Source organism: Chrysemys picta, chromosome 5, assembly GCF_011386835.1.
Source record: "Chrysemys picta bellii isolate R12L10 chromosome 5, ASM1138683v2, whole genome shotgun sequence".
Lineage (NCBI taxonomy): Eukaryota > Metazoa > Chordata > Testudines > Emydidae > Chrysemys > Chrysemys picta.
Window position 1 is genome coordinate 82,220,607 of NC_088795.1, and position 14,853 is coordinate 82,235,459.

The following is a 14,853-nucleotide window of genomic DNA, read 5'->3' on the forward strand; positions in this document are numbered from 1 at the left end:
TTGCCAAAGGTCACACTGTGAGAGGCAGAACTGGAACTAGCACCCAGATATGCTGACTCTCACTTTGCAGTCCTAAACACTAGGAAACAGTAACTCAGAATCTGAGGTTTTCAGATTTAATAGTTAAATACGATTGAAAGGTCTTCAAATGAAACTTTGGATTCTATCCATCCCTTGTTCTCCACAGATGGTTTTGAGAGGCGAACTATCCTAGGGAAATACTTCAAACACACAGTTTTGTAGCATGTTCCCTCTTTTAATATTTGCTCTTCTGTTAAATGGTTTTTTTCTTGATAAGGGATTCAAGGATCTTGCTTCTCTTATTCAGCTACATATATTCCAAACCATAAGGAGACAAAAGGCACCTCAAAAATTTGTCCTTCTGAGCCTTGCAATCAATAGGTCTTTCAGGAAACACTGACTTATTGCCCAGAAGTGGCAAACTATTAAAAAAAAAAAAAAAGTTGTGTGATTTTGATTTCCTTATGTATGTTATCTAGCGCCTGACACAGATAGCATTTTTCCTGAAGAAACTGATACATTTCAAGAATAGTTGTGGGGTTTTTTTTTTTTTTTTTTGGTCGGATAACATTTATCTTGGACTCTCCTACAGTCATCAACACCTAATTCTTCAGCATTACCATTAGTTATCTTTCCTTTAAATCCTTGAGGGAATATGTGCAGATTTTGAAGGCTGCACTTTGGTCTTTGCAGGTCTCATTCCATCTATCAACAACTCTGCAGTGTGGATAAAGATTTAAAAAAAAAAACTGTTTATCACAAATTGCTAATGAAGAGTGTACAATTAGAGCACTTCTCTCTAATACAGCAATGCTAATTGCTCTACGGTGAGCCTCAAGGGGCTTTGAACTGAGCATAAGAAGAAGTGAATCTTGTCTGCAGACGCTTTCACAGGCTTTCAGATATGGGGGAAAATAATACTGTTGGCTAGTGGTCCTTCAGTTTCATATATAGCAAAAGATGCAACTGAGAAATCATTTTCCTCTGGCACAGTTATATTTCTGGAGGATTTGTTTTGGTTAGTAGAAACGTATGGTTTGATGACCACCACAACAACCCCCCCAGTGGTGCTCAGCACCCACAGTTCCCATGAGGATGTGGGAGCCAGGGGTACTTGGCACTTCTGAAAAATCAGGCTGAAAGGTTTCGTTACCTATCTTTAGAGGCAGAGCTGTACTGTGAGGGGAGGGCAAGAGGTACACCATCCAGCTGACCCATAATATCTCCGGAGATGCTGGTGGAGGGAGCTTGCTGGACAATGAGGCTTGTTATAGCTGTACAACAGATAGAGCAAGCACTCCCCTTCTTCAACAGTTGCCACTCTTCTGCACTAGTGCCAGCACATAGGGAGGAGTGGGGCAGTGGCCCTGCCTGTGTCACAACCAGACATGCTCCCTGGGGTTGCCAGTGCTTCTGGTATCACTGCCTGGACTTCCCTTGCATTGCACTTCCCACCTGCAGTCATCTCATAGTTCCCCTTCCGAGGGCTTCTTGCTGACTCCCCAGTGTACCTGGGTTGGAGTGGCCATAAATGTATGGCCCGTAATATTCTATTACTGACTTTTGGCCCACTCAGACAGGTTTCTGTCATAGGCCTCATCAGGATGCATGTGTTTTTGTTTTATTTTGAAACTCATCAAGGACTGAATCTTGCAGACCATACAAGACATTGAGAGCTTTTCCTGAATAAGGATTGGAGGATTTGGCCAGTTAGTGAAGGAGTTGATGCCAATATGTTCATATTTACTGTCAGACAGGCAAAGTAGTTGTTGTAAGACCCTTCCATAGACATTACTAGCAACATTCCAGCAAAGATGACTATAGTAATGCAGAGATCGGTGAGAGTACATTGTTAAAAAGCCATACAGTGCTATTGTGTAGTTTGCAAATAAATGAAGGCTCTATAAACAATGAGTAGATTATTTTGAATTTATGGGGAGATTATTGTGTTTCTCTAAATCACTCAGGAATTACCATTTCTCTCCTTAAAGAAGACTTCCTTAAAAAATGGAGTAAATCAAAAATTTAAGAGGAGAAGATGTTTGCTTTAACTCTTTGACAAAAATTGCTTTGTGCTTCAGGCTGCTACAGGCATTGTACTACTAAAATAAATCACAAGGCCAGGTTCTGTATTACTAATGTGCTAATAAGAACATAACTGTTTTTAGCATTTGAAGTTAACAAGTTTACGTGATCACTGTATTCTGATCAGCAATTAATTGTTTTGTCTTGTAATTTTTTATCATTATTAATAGTCATAATTTTAATGTATTATGATGGACATAATTATTCTAGCAAACATAAATGCTGACAACATGCAAGGAATCATACAACATTTTTAATTAAACACAATGCCTCAAAAGTGCACTGATTACCAAACCAAAATTGATGACACGGTTTTTTGTTCATTTTTCAGTACTGAAATTGTTTCAGTTGCTTACATTCTCGGGCCTCCTCAATTCTTTTTCCTGTCCTTTCTGTACTTCCCAAATACTGCTTTACTTTATGGTAATGTTCAAGGGGCCCATAAATAATAATCTGTGTTACCAGTATTTCTTATTGGTATTATTGTTGTAGCTCCTAGAGCAGGGGTGGGCAAACTATGGCCCGCAGGCCAGATCTGGCCCTTGGGATTGCCACCCTCTTGGCGCCGTGGGACTAAGGCAGGCTTCCTGCCTGCCCTGGCCCTGCACTGCTCCCGGAAGCGGCCGGCACCACGTCCCTGTGGCCTCTGGGGGAGATGGGTTGCAGAGGGCTCCGCACACTGCTCTCGCCTGCAGACACTGCCCCTTGCAGCTCCCATTGGCCGGGAACAGGGAACCGCGGCCAATGGGAGTCTTGGGGGAGGTACCCGCAGGATAGGGCAGTGCGTGGAGCCCTCTGCCCCGCACCCCCACCCCCAGGGGCTGCAGGGACTTGGTGCCGGCCACTTCCGGGAGCGGCACAGGGCCAGGGCAGGCAGGGAGCCTGCCTTAGCCCCACTGTGCGCCACTGCCACCCTGGAGCCACTCAAGGTAAGTGGCGCCGAACCTTTCCTGCACCCTGAACCTCTCCTGCCCCTAACCCCCTGCCCTGAGCTCCCTCGTACACCTTGCACCCCTCCTGCACCTTAACCCCTTGCCCTGAGCCCCTTCCTGCACACCGCACTCCCCCACACACCCGGTACTGCTTCCCGCACCCCAGCCCCTTGCCCCAGCCCTACATTCATGGCCCTGCATGCAATTTCCCCACTCAGATGTGGCCCTTGAGCCAAAAAGTTTGCCCAACCCATTCTTAGAGGCACCAGCCAGGCCTCACTGTGTTAGGTGCTGTACAAATACATAGTAAGAGAGAGTCTCTGGCTTAAAGAACTTACAATCTGCATGGACAAGAGGATGTGAAGAAAACAGGCACAGAGAGGTGAAGTTTATTTGCTCAACTTCACAGCAGGGGAGTGGCAGAACTGGGGATAGAAATCAGGTCTCAGCTCAGAACCTCTAACCACCAGAGCATACAGAACAGCACACCCTATAGAAAGTGTTGCCTCTCATTTTAAGGATCAAATTAAGGATTGCTGATCAATTAATTATTGTTATTATTTTATCCTTTCTCATCCTTCTAAGACGGAAAAGTCCTGTAGAACTTAAGGATGAAAACAATGGTGTTCTGTAGAAATTCCTCCAAAAACCTATTGAATTTAATAGAGAATGAGATGTTTTCTGTAGTGTGTGCGTTTTTTTAATTTTTGTTTTTAACCATACTTTCTGGAGATATAATTCTTTATTGAATTCAATAGGTTATTTTCTATTTCCAATATCCATAAAGAGTCCATCTGCATTGCTCATGAAGTTACGTTCATCAGATCTGGCCATGAGTGAATTAAAATATATGGGGCCCAGACAAAGTTCTATATCCCCTCTAATAACTGGGCAGGGTATTGGGCCTCTTGGAGGGAGGATGTAACAGCTGGCAGGGGGAGCTAATCTAGTTGCTTGTCTCTGTTGGATCTCAAGCCCATTTTTCAAGATGGGGACACCACAGCAAGCAAGGGAAGATTGTAGGTGTGAGATTGAAGAGTGTATGAGTGGAACAGGTCTCCCAAAGGTGTGAGGTTGTTTTGCCACCCATGCTCATTGGCGCAGAGGTTATTACCCAGGTACTGATTCATTAAAATAGCTAGGAGAAAATGAACCAGAAATTCAAGGGTTATTTGTGTGTACTCAGCGTTTGGTGGTCTTAAACTTTTAAGATAAAATAATTAACTTGTAAAGCAGAAGTAAAATCCAGTCAGAAAAATAAATGAAGTGAAAAGGTTTGATTTGGTTCAGTGTTTGAAAATTGATGTGTCTATAAAAATTGCAGCAATATATTCAGGAGCGCCGCCAGCTTTTCTGCTGCCCTAGGCGGCAGAAGGTCCCGCCCCGAAATGCCGTCCCCCACAGAGGCAGCGGAAGGACCTGCCGCCGAAATACCGCCGCGGTCGCCGCCCCCCAAATTGTAGCGCCCTAGGCAACCGCCTAGGTCGCCTAATGGGTTGTGCCGGCCCTGAATATATTTCTACCGTCTTCAAGACTTAGAGCTGCAGTATTTACTCCGTGTGTGTCTTCCAATAGTAATTATAACCACCAACTTGTATTCTGCTTTAATATTCCAAATGTTGAGTCTTATTCTCAGTTACACTAAGTCCCAATTTAAAGTCTGTTTATACTACCAGAGCAGCCTAAATGGAACTTAGTGTAATTGAGAATAAGGCTCTTTGTCAGCTTCTTACTGCTACATTACATGACAGATGTGGAAATAAAAGTAAGAATGTATTACAACTTTTGCACTACATGCCTTTTTATTTCAGGATTTTTCTATACCAGCGGTTCTCAAACTGGGTCGGGACCCTAAAGTGGGGTGTGACCCCATTTTAATTGGCTCGCCAAGGCTGGCTTAGACTTGCTGGGTCAGGGGCTGACGCCAAAGCCCAAACCTACTGTCTGGGGACAAGTATCAGGGGGTAGCCATGTTAGTCTGTATCCACAAAAACAACAAGGAGTCCAGTGGCACCTTAAAGACTAACAGATTTATTTGGGCATAAGCTTTCGTGGGTAAAAAACCTCACTTGATCTGAAGGAGTGAGGTTTTTTTACCCACAAAAGCTTATGCCCAAATAAATCTGTTAGTCTTTAAGGTGTCACCGGACTCCTTGTTGTTTGTCTGGGGACGAAGCCTGAGGGCTTCAGCCTTGGGCAGTGGGGCTGAGATTACAGGCCCCCTGCTTGGAGCTGAAACCTTGGGCTTTGGCTTTGTCCCCACCCCTGAGGCAGTGGGGCTTTGGCTTTGGCCCCTCCACGTGGGGAAGCAGGGATGGGATGGGCTCAGACTTCGGTCCCCCCTTCTGGGGTTGTGTAGTAACTTTTGTTAGAAGAGGGTCGCGGTGCAATGAAGTTTGAGAACCCCTGGTCTATACTGAGATTAATTGTTTCAGTTGTACATAGACATAAAGTATAAATAATGAAGCATGCATAGCAAACAGGTAACATATTTAACTTATTTTGCATCAGTGACATAGACTTCTTAATAACTAACATTTTTATTTCTAGAGCCAAGGTTGTGAAGAAGTTATTGATGAATGCAGCGCAAGAATTAATGAACAGGCCAATTATGCTGTAAATAAACTTCGCCAGCTAAATGACAAACTTGAATATAAGAGACAGGCTCTTAATTCCATATGTAATTCACCAAAACCTGACAAAAAGGTAATGCTTTCAGTAGACTCAGTCTGAATTTATTTTACTTATTTGCGTCTGTGATACCAACAGGGTGTTAGCTATTTTCCAGACAGGTATAAAGACAAGGTCCCTTCTCTAAAGAATGTACAATTTCAAAGAGTGTCAGAGCCACTGCCATAAATATTTCAAAAATGAATGTAAATGTCTCTTGTTCCTCATAATTTATAGTACCCTCTTAGAACCCTGGAAATGTTTCCCCAATAGTTTTTACCCTCTTCTGTTTTGCAAATACGATTTCTTCCCTACATCTGTATCTGCTTCTTCCAGTTGAGTTGTTATAGCAACCCAAGCCAACAAGACTGCTCTGTATACTCTTCCTCATTGCTGCTTCAACAGCATTGCAGCTTTGGGGATCAGATCTGTCAGTAAACTTGTGGTCTCTCTGCTGGCCTTGCAGTTACAGAGCACAATGCCTTGTAGCTCCCGCAATGGTGAAGGGTTTACTTAATTTTAAAAAAATTATCCAAGAGAGTGGCTAAATTTCTTTACGAGGAGCTATTTAGAATCCTAAGGGCATTATTTCACCAAACTGGAGTCATTCTAAGATAGGTGAAAATTTTAACCCTACAGTATTGGGACCAAAATCATATCCTATCTTTGCTCTTTAGAATACGTTACACCATTTGCTGTAAAATTCTTATTTTTAGAACTAGGCTGGGATCGTGGATCTGGATTAGGATCTGGCTAAAGTTAAGGTTTAAAGATCATTAGTGCTGTAGTGCAGCTATGACTGTATCAAAATCTTGAGTTCTTGTGAGATTTTGGCCCCAAACAGTGGATGTCTTCTGAAGTCAAGCTATTCTTGCAAAACTCCCACAATCTTGAGCCAGTTCTCCTTCTGATGAGATCTTTTCCATACTGGGGAAGGCTCAGATATAGATATTCAAATCCAAATGTCCTTCTCCCTGGAAATTTCAAGGGTAGTATTTTCAAATTCAAGGTATTAGTTCTGATCCTTTACTGATTTATTTTGGTGAGGATTTTCTTTTTTTATCCTTTTGTTCCAGTAACTGGCCACAGAGTAGAAAGGATATAACAGAAGCTGATGCGGTGTTGAAGGTCAAGTGGTCTGATTTTTTTCTTCAGAGATGCTGAGCATACACAGTTCACACTGAAATCAATGGGAGCTGCAGTTTCTCAGCTGCTCTGAAAATCAGGCCACTGCTATATTTAATGAACAGCAAAAGGAAAATATTGGTTGAACTATTAACAAAACATTTCAGTAAGTTCTTTCCTCAACTCTTGTCATAACTATAAAGGGAAGGGTAACAGCCCTCCTGTGTACAATACTATAAAATCCCTCCTGGCCAGACTCCAAAATCCTTTTACCTGTAAAGGGTTAAGAAGCTCAGGTAACCTGGCTGACATCTGACCGAAAGGACCAATAAGGGGACAAGATACTTTCAAATCTTGGTGGGGGGAAGGTTTTTGTTTGTGCTCTTTGTTTTGGGGGTTGTTCGCTCTTGGGACTGAGAGGGACCAGACATCAATCCAGGCTCTCCAAATCTTTCTGAACAAGTCTCTCAAGGCTACCCAGGGAAGGGAATTAGCACATTTGGGAGTGGTGACAGCGGACCAGATCTAAGCTGGTAGTTAAGCTTAGAAGTTTTCATGCAGGCCCCCACATTTGTACCCTAAAGTTCAGAGTGGGGAAGCAGCCTTGACAACTCTGTTAAATCAGATGAAAATCAGCAATTCTTAATTTGAAAGATGGATCCCTCATTTCTTTCAACTCTTAAAATGTTGAAATGAATCTCTCTAAGGATCAGAAAGGGAGAACATTAAAAAAAAATAGATAAATAATTTAACCCTTTAATTTTTCAATGTATTTAACTGACCTTTAAAAATGTTTGTAGTCCATGAGAATGACCTGCAGATTTTAAATGACCTTTTAGATTTTAAATTACCTTTTAAAAATCTAAATCTGCCACTTAGTTCATTTTCTTTCTTTGCAAATCATTACTCTCTTTGCGGGATCTATATAGAAACAACATGTGAACTCATCATAGGTTTGTAGCACCAATAAATTTATACGCTAATTCCCCAATTGGTGCTTATATCCTCAATTATGTAAACGAGGAAGAAAGGAGCTGTTAATTTCAGATCCATCAGAAATGTGAAGAAGGGATTAATGATTGCAAATGGAAAATAGCAATCTGTAGAGGGCGCTCTTTAATTTCAGTTATCTTGGGAGCATATTAAAAACAGCAGAGCTCACACAAAAATATAATGCTAAGCAGTGTTTGGTAGTGTCCTTTTAAAAACAAAAAGCACTGCCATGCAGGATATCTCAACCATTGTCTTTGATTATATGTCAGTGTGGATTCCATTGTAGTTGTGCATGTGCATCGTGCATGCAAGATCAGAGTCTTCTGAATAGCAGTATCCATTAGGGCTGTGCATGTGCCCTGTGCCATCTCATGCTTCCTTGTGAGCATAAAGGGAGGAGTGGCCATGACCCTCCCTCAGTTCTCTCTTGCCACCCATGGCAGCAAGACACAACACAGTGGTCTCTGACTCACCACTCTCTTTAGTGCTTCATTCTTCTCATCCGCTTTGGCCTGATTGGACTCAGAAAGGACAACAGCCCTGTACAGTGGGGTAAGGCACTTTGCATCAACCTCTGCACCTAACGGCACACTCCAAACCATGATTATTTAAATGTTTCCTGTGTTGTGATAGACTATAACCCCACTCACAACTGCTGCTTGGGCGAGAGCCAAGTTCCAGACAGATGCAGAGCTTGCCATTCGTTTTTTCTCCAAGATGTGTAAGTCCAGATAGAGTCTGTGAGAATCACTTTTGAACTGGAGGAAATGGCAACACGGAACAGGAGCAGAAGAAGCCATCCTTGGGTAGTGCCTCCTCCAGCAGACACCTCATCCTGGGATCCAGCAGTGAGAAAAATCCAAAAAGGTACAGAAGGCACTGGCACTGACAGTCCTGTTGCCAGCAGCCCTAGTATTGTCAGCCTTCATACCAGTAGCTCCAGCATCAACCCCAGCACCTACAGACTCAATGCCAAAGACCATCACCAAAAGGCAGGCCGACATGGAGTATAGGCAGAAGCATAGCTCTGAACATCATTCTGGGTTGTCTTGAATGGAGGGACATAAACACCAGTCCCTCAGAGACAAATCCTGTAAGCCCCTCAGTGGTTCGAGGGCTGGAGAGTTGAGTTTGACTGCAGTGTAGAGGAAGATCTGGAGAAGAGGAATAGTCCAATACTGACCTTGCCACCGGCATCGAGGCTGGCACTAAGGACTTATCCCATCGTGGTGCTAAGATCTGTTTTGGAGGCAGAATGCATATTTCCACTCAAGACATCCTCCACACCAAGACCACTGCTGGCCCTGGATTGCCCTACCCAATGGTGCCACCATTCAATGAGAGATACTACATATCACCTTTGCCATCCCACTCATTCTCACTGAAAAGAAGCTGGGATGTGTCTCCCCTGCATTCCGGAGAGGATCATGCAGGAGGCAGTGGAGGCTCCTTGTTTAGGGCACAAATACAGACAAAACACAAGGGGTAGTGGGTGGGTCATCCTCAATTTCAGTGTCTGATGTCTTCATGGTTCTCCAGGATTTGCTGACCCAGATCACTGAGACCTGGGACACTGAAATCTTGGTAATCTAAGAAAAGTCCTGTAAACTCTGACCTCCTGAGCTCCTCATTCCCAGCCATGATTGCCCTCCCCACCAACAAGGGTATGTGCAAGCTGGTGAAGTGACTTTGGTAGACTCCAGCCACAGTTTGCTCTTCATCTAAGAGGATTTGAAAGAGGTACCAGGTCTCACAAAAGGATTTGAGGCATTTCTATATCCAGGTTGTGGCATTAGTGGTATAGGGTGTTTACAGACTTTGGGTTTTTTTTTTTTTTGTAGTGCACCTTGAAAGAGGACACTCAGAAACTGGAACTTTTCAGGCACAAGGCTTAGTCCTCCATCTAACTACAGCTCTGCATTGTGAGCTATCGGACCTTGTTCTTGAAATACAGTTTTCTCACCTGGGAGATTGTAGTCCCCTTCCTACCAAAAATCTCACAAGATAGTAGGGAGTAACTGAGAGATCGTGAAGGAGGGCCAAGTGGTCATAACGTCTGCTTTCCTAGCAGCTGTGGATGCATTGGACACAACTGCCACATTGATGGCCTTGGCGGTCACCATGAGATGGGCCTTTTGGTTTCAAGCATCCAGCATTACTAAGGAGATGCAGTGCACCATAGAGGACCTGCCCTTCTAAGGGATAGACCTCTTCAGTAGCCAAACAGATGATGCACTCCACTCCCTTAATAATTCTAGGGCTATGCTGTGATCACTAGGGATTTACACTCCAGCTCCCTACAATAAGCCACACTAATAACCCCAAGAGCGTGAGAGAGCTCTCTCCTCTTCCCAGACTACTTAACCAGAGTACCCTTCACGAAACCGGGTACTTCAGGAGACAGCTGTTATCCTCCTCTTTTGTCACATACCAGCACCATTCCAGAGGCAGCAGGTTTGGCAGGAATGTGGGATCCACATTGACACATGCTTGAAGAACAACGTATTGTTACCTACCCCATAGTAACTGGGTTTTTGAGATCTGACCCACCCTGCTTTTCAGAGTCCTCAGCTACCATGGGTTTTGAATTGTGAGGGAGCTGTGGAAAGGTCGTAGCCACTCTACTCTTTATACCCTTACATGGGAGTCCAGAGGGGCCCCGGGTGAATGTGATAAGGGTGTGGAAATAAAAGGATAATGTGACTAGTTGGTGGGAGAGGGCAATTTGAGTAGCAGCGTGACTGGTGTATGCTTTTTGGGGGAGTAAATGTGATAAATGGGAATATGTCACTATTCTTTCCCTCAACCTTCCAGACTCTTCTTGCAGATTCCCACCTCCTCTTGCTCTAGAGCAGTGGTTTTCAATTTGCAGGTCATGACCCAGTACTGGGTCGCAGAATGTAAGGCACTGGGTTGCAGTGGCTCTGGTCAGCACCACTGACCGGGCCGTTAAAAGTCCCGTCGGTGGTGTTGCCCAGCTAAGGCAGGCTAGTCCCTACCTATTCTGACACCGCGCTGCGCCCTGGAAGTGGCTAGCAGCAGGTCCAGCTCCTAGGTGGGGGGACCACGGGGCTCCGTGCGCGGTTCCCGGCCAATGGGAGCTGGGGGTGTGTCTGTGGGTGAGAGCTGGGCGGAGCCATTGAGTGCCTTCGCCTAGGAGCCAGACCTGCTGCTGGCCATTTCCAGGGTGCAGCATGGTCCATGGTGCCAGGATAGGCAGGAAGCCTGCCTTAGCACCCCTACTGTGCCACTGACCGGGAGCCACCTGAGGTAACCCTGTATCCCAATCCCTTTCCCCAGCCCTTAGCCCACCCCAAACCCAGAGCCCCTTCCTGCACCCCAAACTCCTCTTCCCTGGCCCACCCCAGAGCCTTCACCCCCAGCCCAGAGCCCTGACCCCCTCCTGCACCCCAACCCCTGGCCCCAACCCAGAGCCTCCTCCCACACCCTGAACCCCTCATTCCCAGCCCACCCCACAGCTCTCACCCCTGCATCCCAACCCTCTGCCCCAGGCCTGAGCCCCTCCCACACCCCAAACCCCTCATCCTCTGCTCCTTTGGGTTGCAGGCATCAACAATTTTCTTCAACTGGGTCGCCAGAAAAATGTTTGAAAACCACTGCTCTAGAGTGCCCCCTAAGGATCCTCTCCTGCCTCCTATCTTATCTTTAAAGTCAAACCCCATAAGTTATATCTGTGCAAACTCAGACTCTAGTGTATCAGTAACTAGCTTGTCAAGCAGAGCAGCCAACTGCTCTTTGATGTTGCTGAGTTATAAGCAAGGGAATCTAAGACATTATCTGAGACCTAGTAGCATGGCAGAATGAGAGGATCTGGCAGGTAAAGGCAACTGCTAGGGTTGACTTAAAAATTAAAGTGGTAGGGAGGTAGGAAACCAGATGAGGAGCAGAACCCAGAGATTACAGCGGAGGTGATGGGCAGAAGTGGCTGAATGTTGTTCTTGTTAGGTTTGTCCTGGTTTTGAAAAAACTACTGGCGTATTTAGACTAACTGAGACAGCGTCTGACTTTTGAAACCAGGGCTATATATTTAGCAACATAAAGGGAATGATGTGAGCACAAATGTATCAGGATTGATAAATAGTATCAAATAATGTCATGACACGAAGACCATTTAAGTCAATGGGAATTATGCCATTGATTTCAGTGAGCTTTATGCCCTGCCCACATGATCAGGGTTTAGCTGATCGCCATATTTGGGATCAGGAAGGAATTTTCCTCCAGGGCAGATTGGCAGAGGCCCTGAGGGTTTTTTGCTTTCCTCTGCAGCATGGGGCACGGTTCACTTGCTGGAGGATTCTCTGCACCTTGAAGTCTTTAAATCATGATTTGAGGACTTCAGTAGCTCAGACATGGGTTACTGCTTTGATACAGGAGTGGGTGGGTGAGATTCTGTGGCCTGCATTGTGCAGGAAGTCAGACTAGACGATCATAATGGTCCCTTCTGACCTTAAAGTCCGTGATTCTATGATTCTGTGAAAAGTGTTACTATCTCTTTGGATTAATATGAAGTTTTAGTTACCACGCAACAGAGCCCTCCAGCCCACTCAATCAAGAGTCTGGTGTTTGTTTTGTTCCCTTCGTAAATGGCTTTTTCCACACAGTGAAAAGATGAAAGTTTAAAGGTGAACTGCAAACTTTAAAATGAAAGTGAAGTTTGTTTGCTGAATAACCTGATCACCAGGATGTAGCAAGGCATTCAGCCAAAATTTAAACTAAACATAAAATAGTCCTTCAAATCCTCCATGATCTTTTCAGTGAGCAAGGAGAATTTCAGAGAGAAGAAAAAAGTACTTCTAGTTAAAGATGCTCTCAACATGAATTAGGCTTCATATTTATACAAACATAGTTTTACAGAACAAAATATAACAAAAATGTTTCTGAGTTAAATACCCACTCAAAAATTCCACTTGATACTCTCGTTTGTGTTTGGAATTATTCTTCCAGGTTGTTTGCCTCCCAAACATTGCAGTTTAGGGCTAGCTTGAGAATCAGAAAGTAAATCTCACCCGTCCTATTTTCGTTCACTAGACTTTGAGGAATGCAAAATGTGGACAAACAATATAAGTGATTTAAAGGTAAATTTGCTTTTAACAATTCTTTCCATTTTAATAATATGAGAAGATATTAGTGATGCAGGTAAGGAAATCTAGTTACTTTAGAAATACAGAAACATTTTCTTTTTATTTAATAAGTGTCATCAAGGATATAGAATGATAAATTTTCATGCAAAATATTACACACTTTACAGTGGTATAGCATTTGAGTGCAACAACAGATTTGTTTCTGTAACACTCTTTACTATATAACTCTAAGTATAAGAAAAACACAATTGTAAATCATAATAAAATTGTGTGTATATAAACATAGGAACACATGCACTCACATGGTTAGCTACAAAATACTCAAAATTGTAATGCTATTTGAGAGAATGGTTATATACAATTTTATTCCTATTTTAACTTGTTGATTTAAGTAGCATTACAGTTTTTAAGGTTTTGCTTCTGATATCCGTTATCAGTATAACCAAACCATTATGACATATTATATTTATATATGAATCATTACTTGTTATCTCAGCTTTAACTGGAGACTGATTTATTTACACATGCATGCATGCACACACTTTTTTCCCCCTAATGACAATGAAAAATATGGAGAGAGATTCATTATGCCTTTCTGCATTGTTACACATTTTGAAATGTGTTTAATAAAATTGAATCAGTAGTGGTATAGAGTCTTGGTATTTTGTTATGTAAGGTCAACAACTGTTCACCCGTAGTCGCACCATACCAATTTCTGTGGATCTATTCGTCCTTTGTTGTTGTCTGAGTTTTTCCATGATTTCACTGTTACATTCTTAGTCGCCAGAATAAAGTAATTGCAAAGAGATCTGTATGCAGGTAGTCCTGGAAAATCTAGATGCTGTCCCAAGAAGGATGATAGCTGTTTGAAGAGGGAGTTGTATACCTGTAATTTTAAATGATCCTTCACCTTACAAGAGACCAAGTATTTAATATATAGAGGCAGAATTGTTGTAGATGTATAAATGTGACCACCAAGTTACTTCTTCCCTGGTACAAGTTGGTCAAGGAGGACTTTAAATGAAGCTGAGTTTGTGTGCTATTTCATAGAAGTGAAAATATCAACTTGTTTTCTTAACTGTTTTTAATCACACATTTTTACATATATTCCCAAATTTTCTTACAATCATCTTCTGTAACAGTAATTTGCAAATCATTTTGCCATTTGTAAGATACAGATTTCTTTCTTTTAGAAGATGATCCCTTTGAGAGTTATGTCCAAGCAAGAAAGTCTTTTAAATGTATATTTTCAAATATAATTAATGTTATTTGGATTTTTGGGGGGCCTATTAAATTGTAACTCCTTGGAATGCTTAGTTACATAATTAAGACACAAGGAATGAAAACTATTCACGGGTTGTTCAGTCATGTTAAGTATTTCCTAAAGAGAGAAACTTATCAACAGAGAGTACCAACAATGTTTATATAATCTTTAACTTGAAAGTGTTCCTTTAAAAATATTTCTGTACTGATTGCCCCCTCTAGCCTGGTGAATGGTGATATTCGGCATGTTTTTCTGTTCCTATTTCAGGTTTTTCTTTTAGCACTGCAAGTCGACTTTTAATTGATACAGTGTATTCTACCAATCTAGATTAGACTGCGTAGATTGTACAGATTTGGGATTTTTTGTAATGAGTTGTCCCACGGGATTATTCCTTTTTCTCTCCTCTCCTCTCCCCTGCACCCTTTCCATCTCTTGAATATTATAACCAAAGAAACCAGTGGCTATGTTATCGTAGGCAGTTTCCTACCAGTTGTTATTACTATATTTTCCTTGCCAGATTGTTTCCAAACTGAAGGATGAAATTACTCTAATAGAGAGAGAACACAGTGACCTTCGGTTGCACATTGCAAGAACAGATTGGTGGTGTGAAAATCTTGGCATGTGGAAAGCCTTCATAAATACAGGCGAGGTATGTTTTTGC

At 42.8% G+C, this 14,853-nt stretch overlaps 1 protein-coding gene across 14 annotated transcripts in view; it reads left to right on the forward strand.

Moving 5' to 3' along the window:
• The window catches only part of SNX25 (sorting nexin 25), a 166,386-nt gene that overhangs the window by 110,453 nt on the left and 41,080 nt on the right, over nucleotides 1-14,853 (forward strand). For 8 of the 14 annotated variants that reach the window (XR_010601841.1, XR_010601844.1, XR_010601843.1 and 5 more), the window contains 2 exons: nucleotides 5,589-5,744; nucleotides 14,710-14,841. The exons of 2 other annotated variants lie outside the window; for them this stretch is intronic. Coding sequence is in view for 4 of the 12 variants with exons in the window: in XM_065597936.1 (XP_065454008.1) it covers nucleotides 5,589-5,744; nucleotides 14,710-14,841 (288 nt within the window). In the remaining 8 variants the exon portion in view is untranslated. The remainder of the gene's footprint in view (nucleotides 1-5,588; nucleotides 5,745-14,709; nucleotides 14,842-14,853) is intronic. 4 more of the 14 variants (XR_010601839.1, XM_008168403.4, XR_010601840.1 and 1 more) reach the window with 2 other exon arrangements.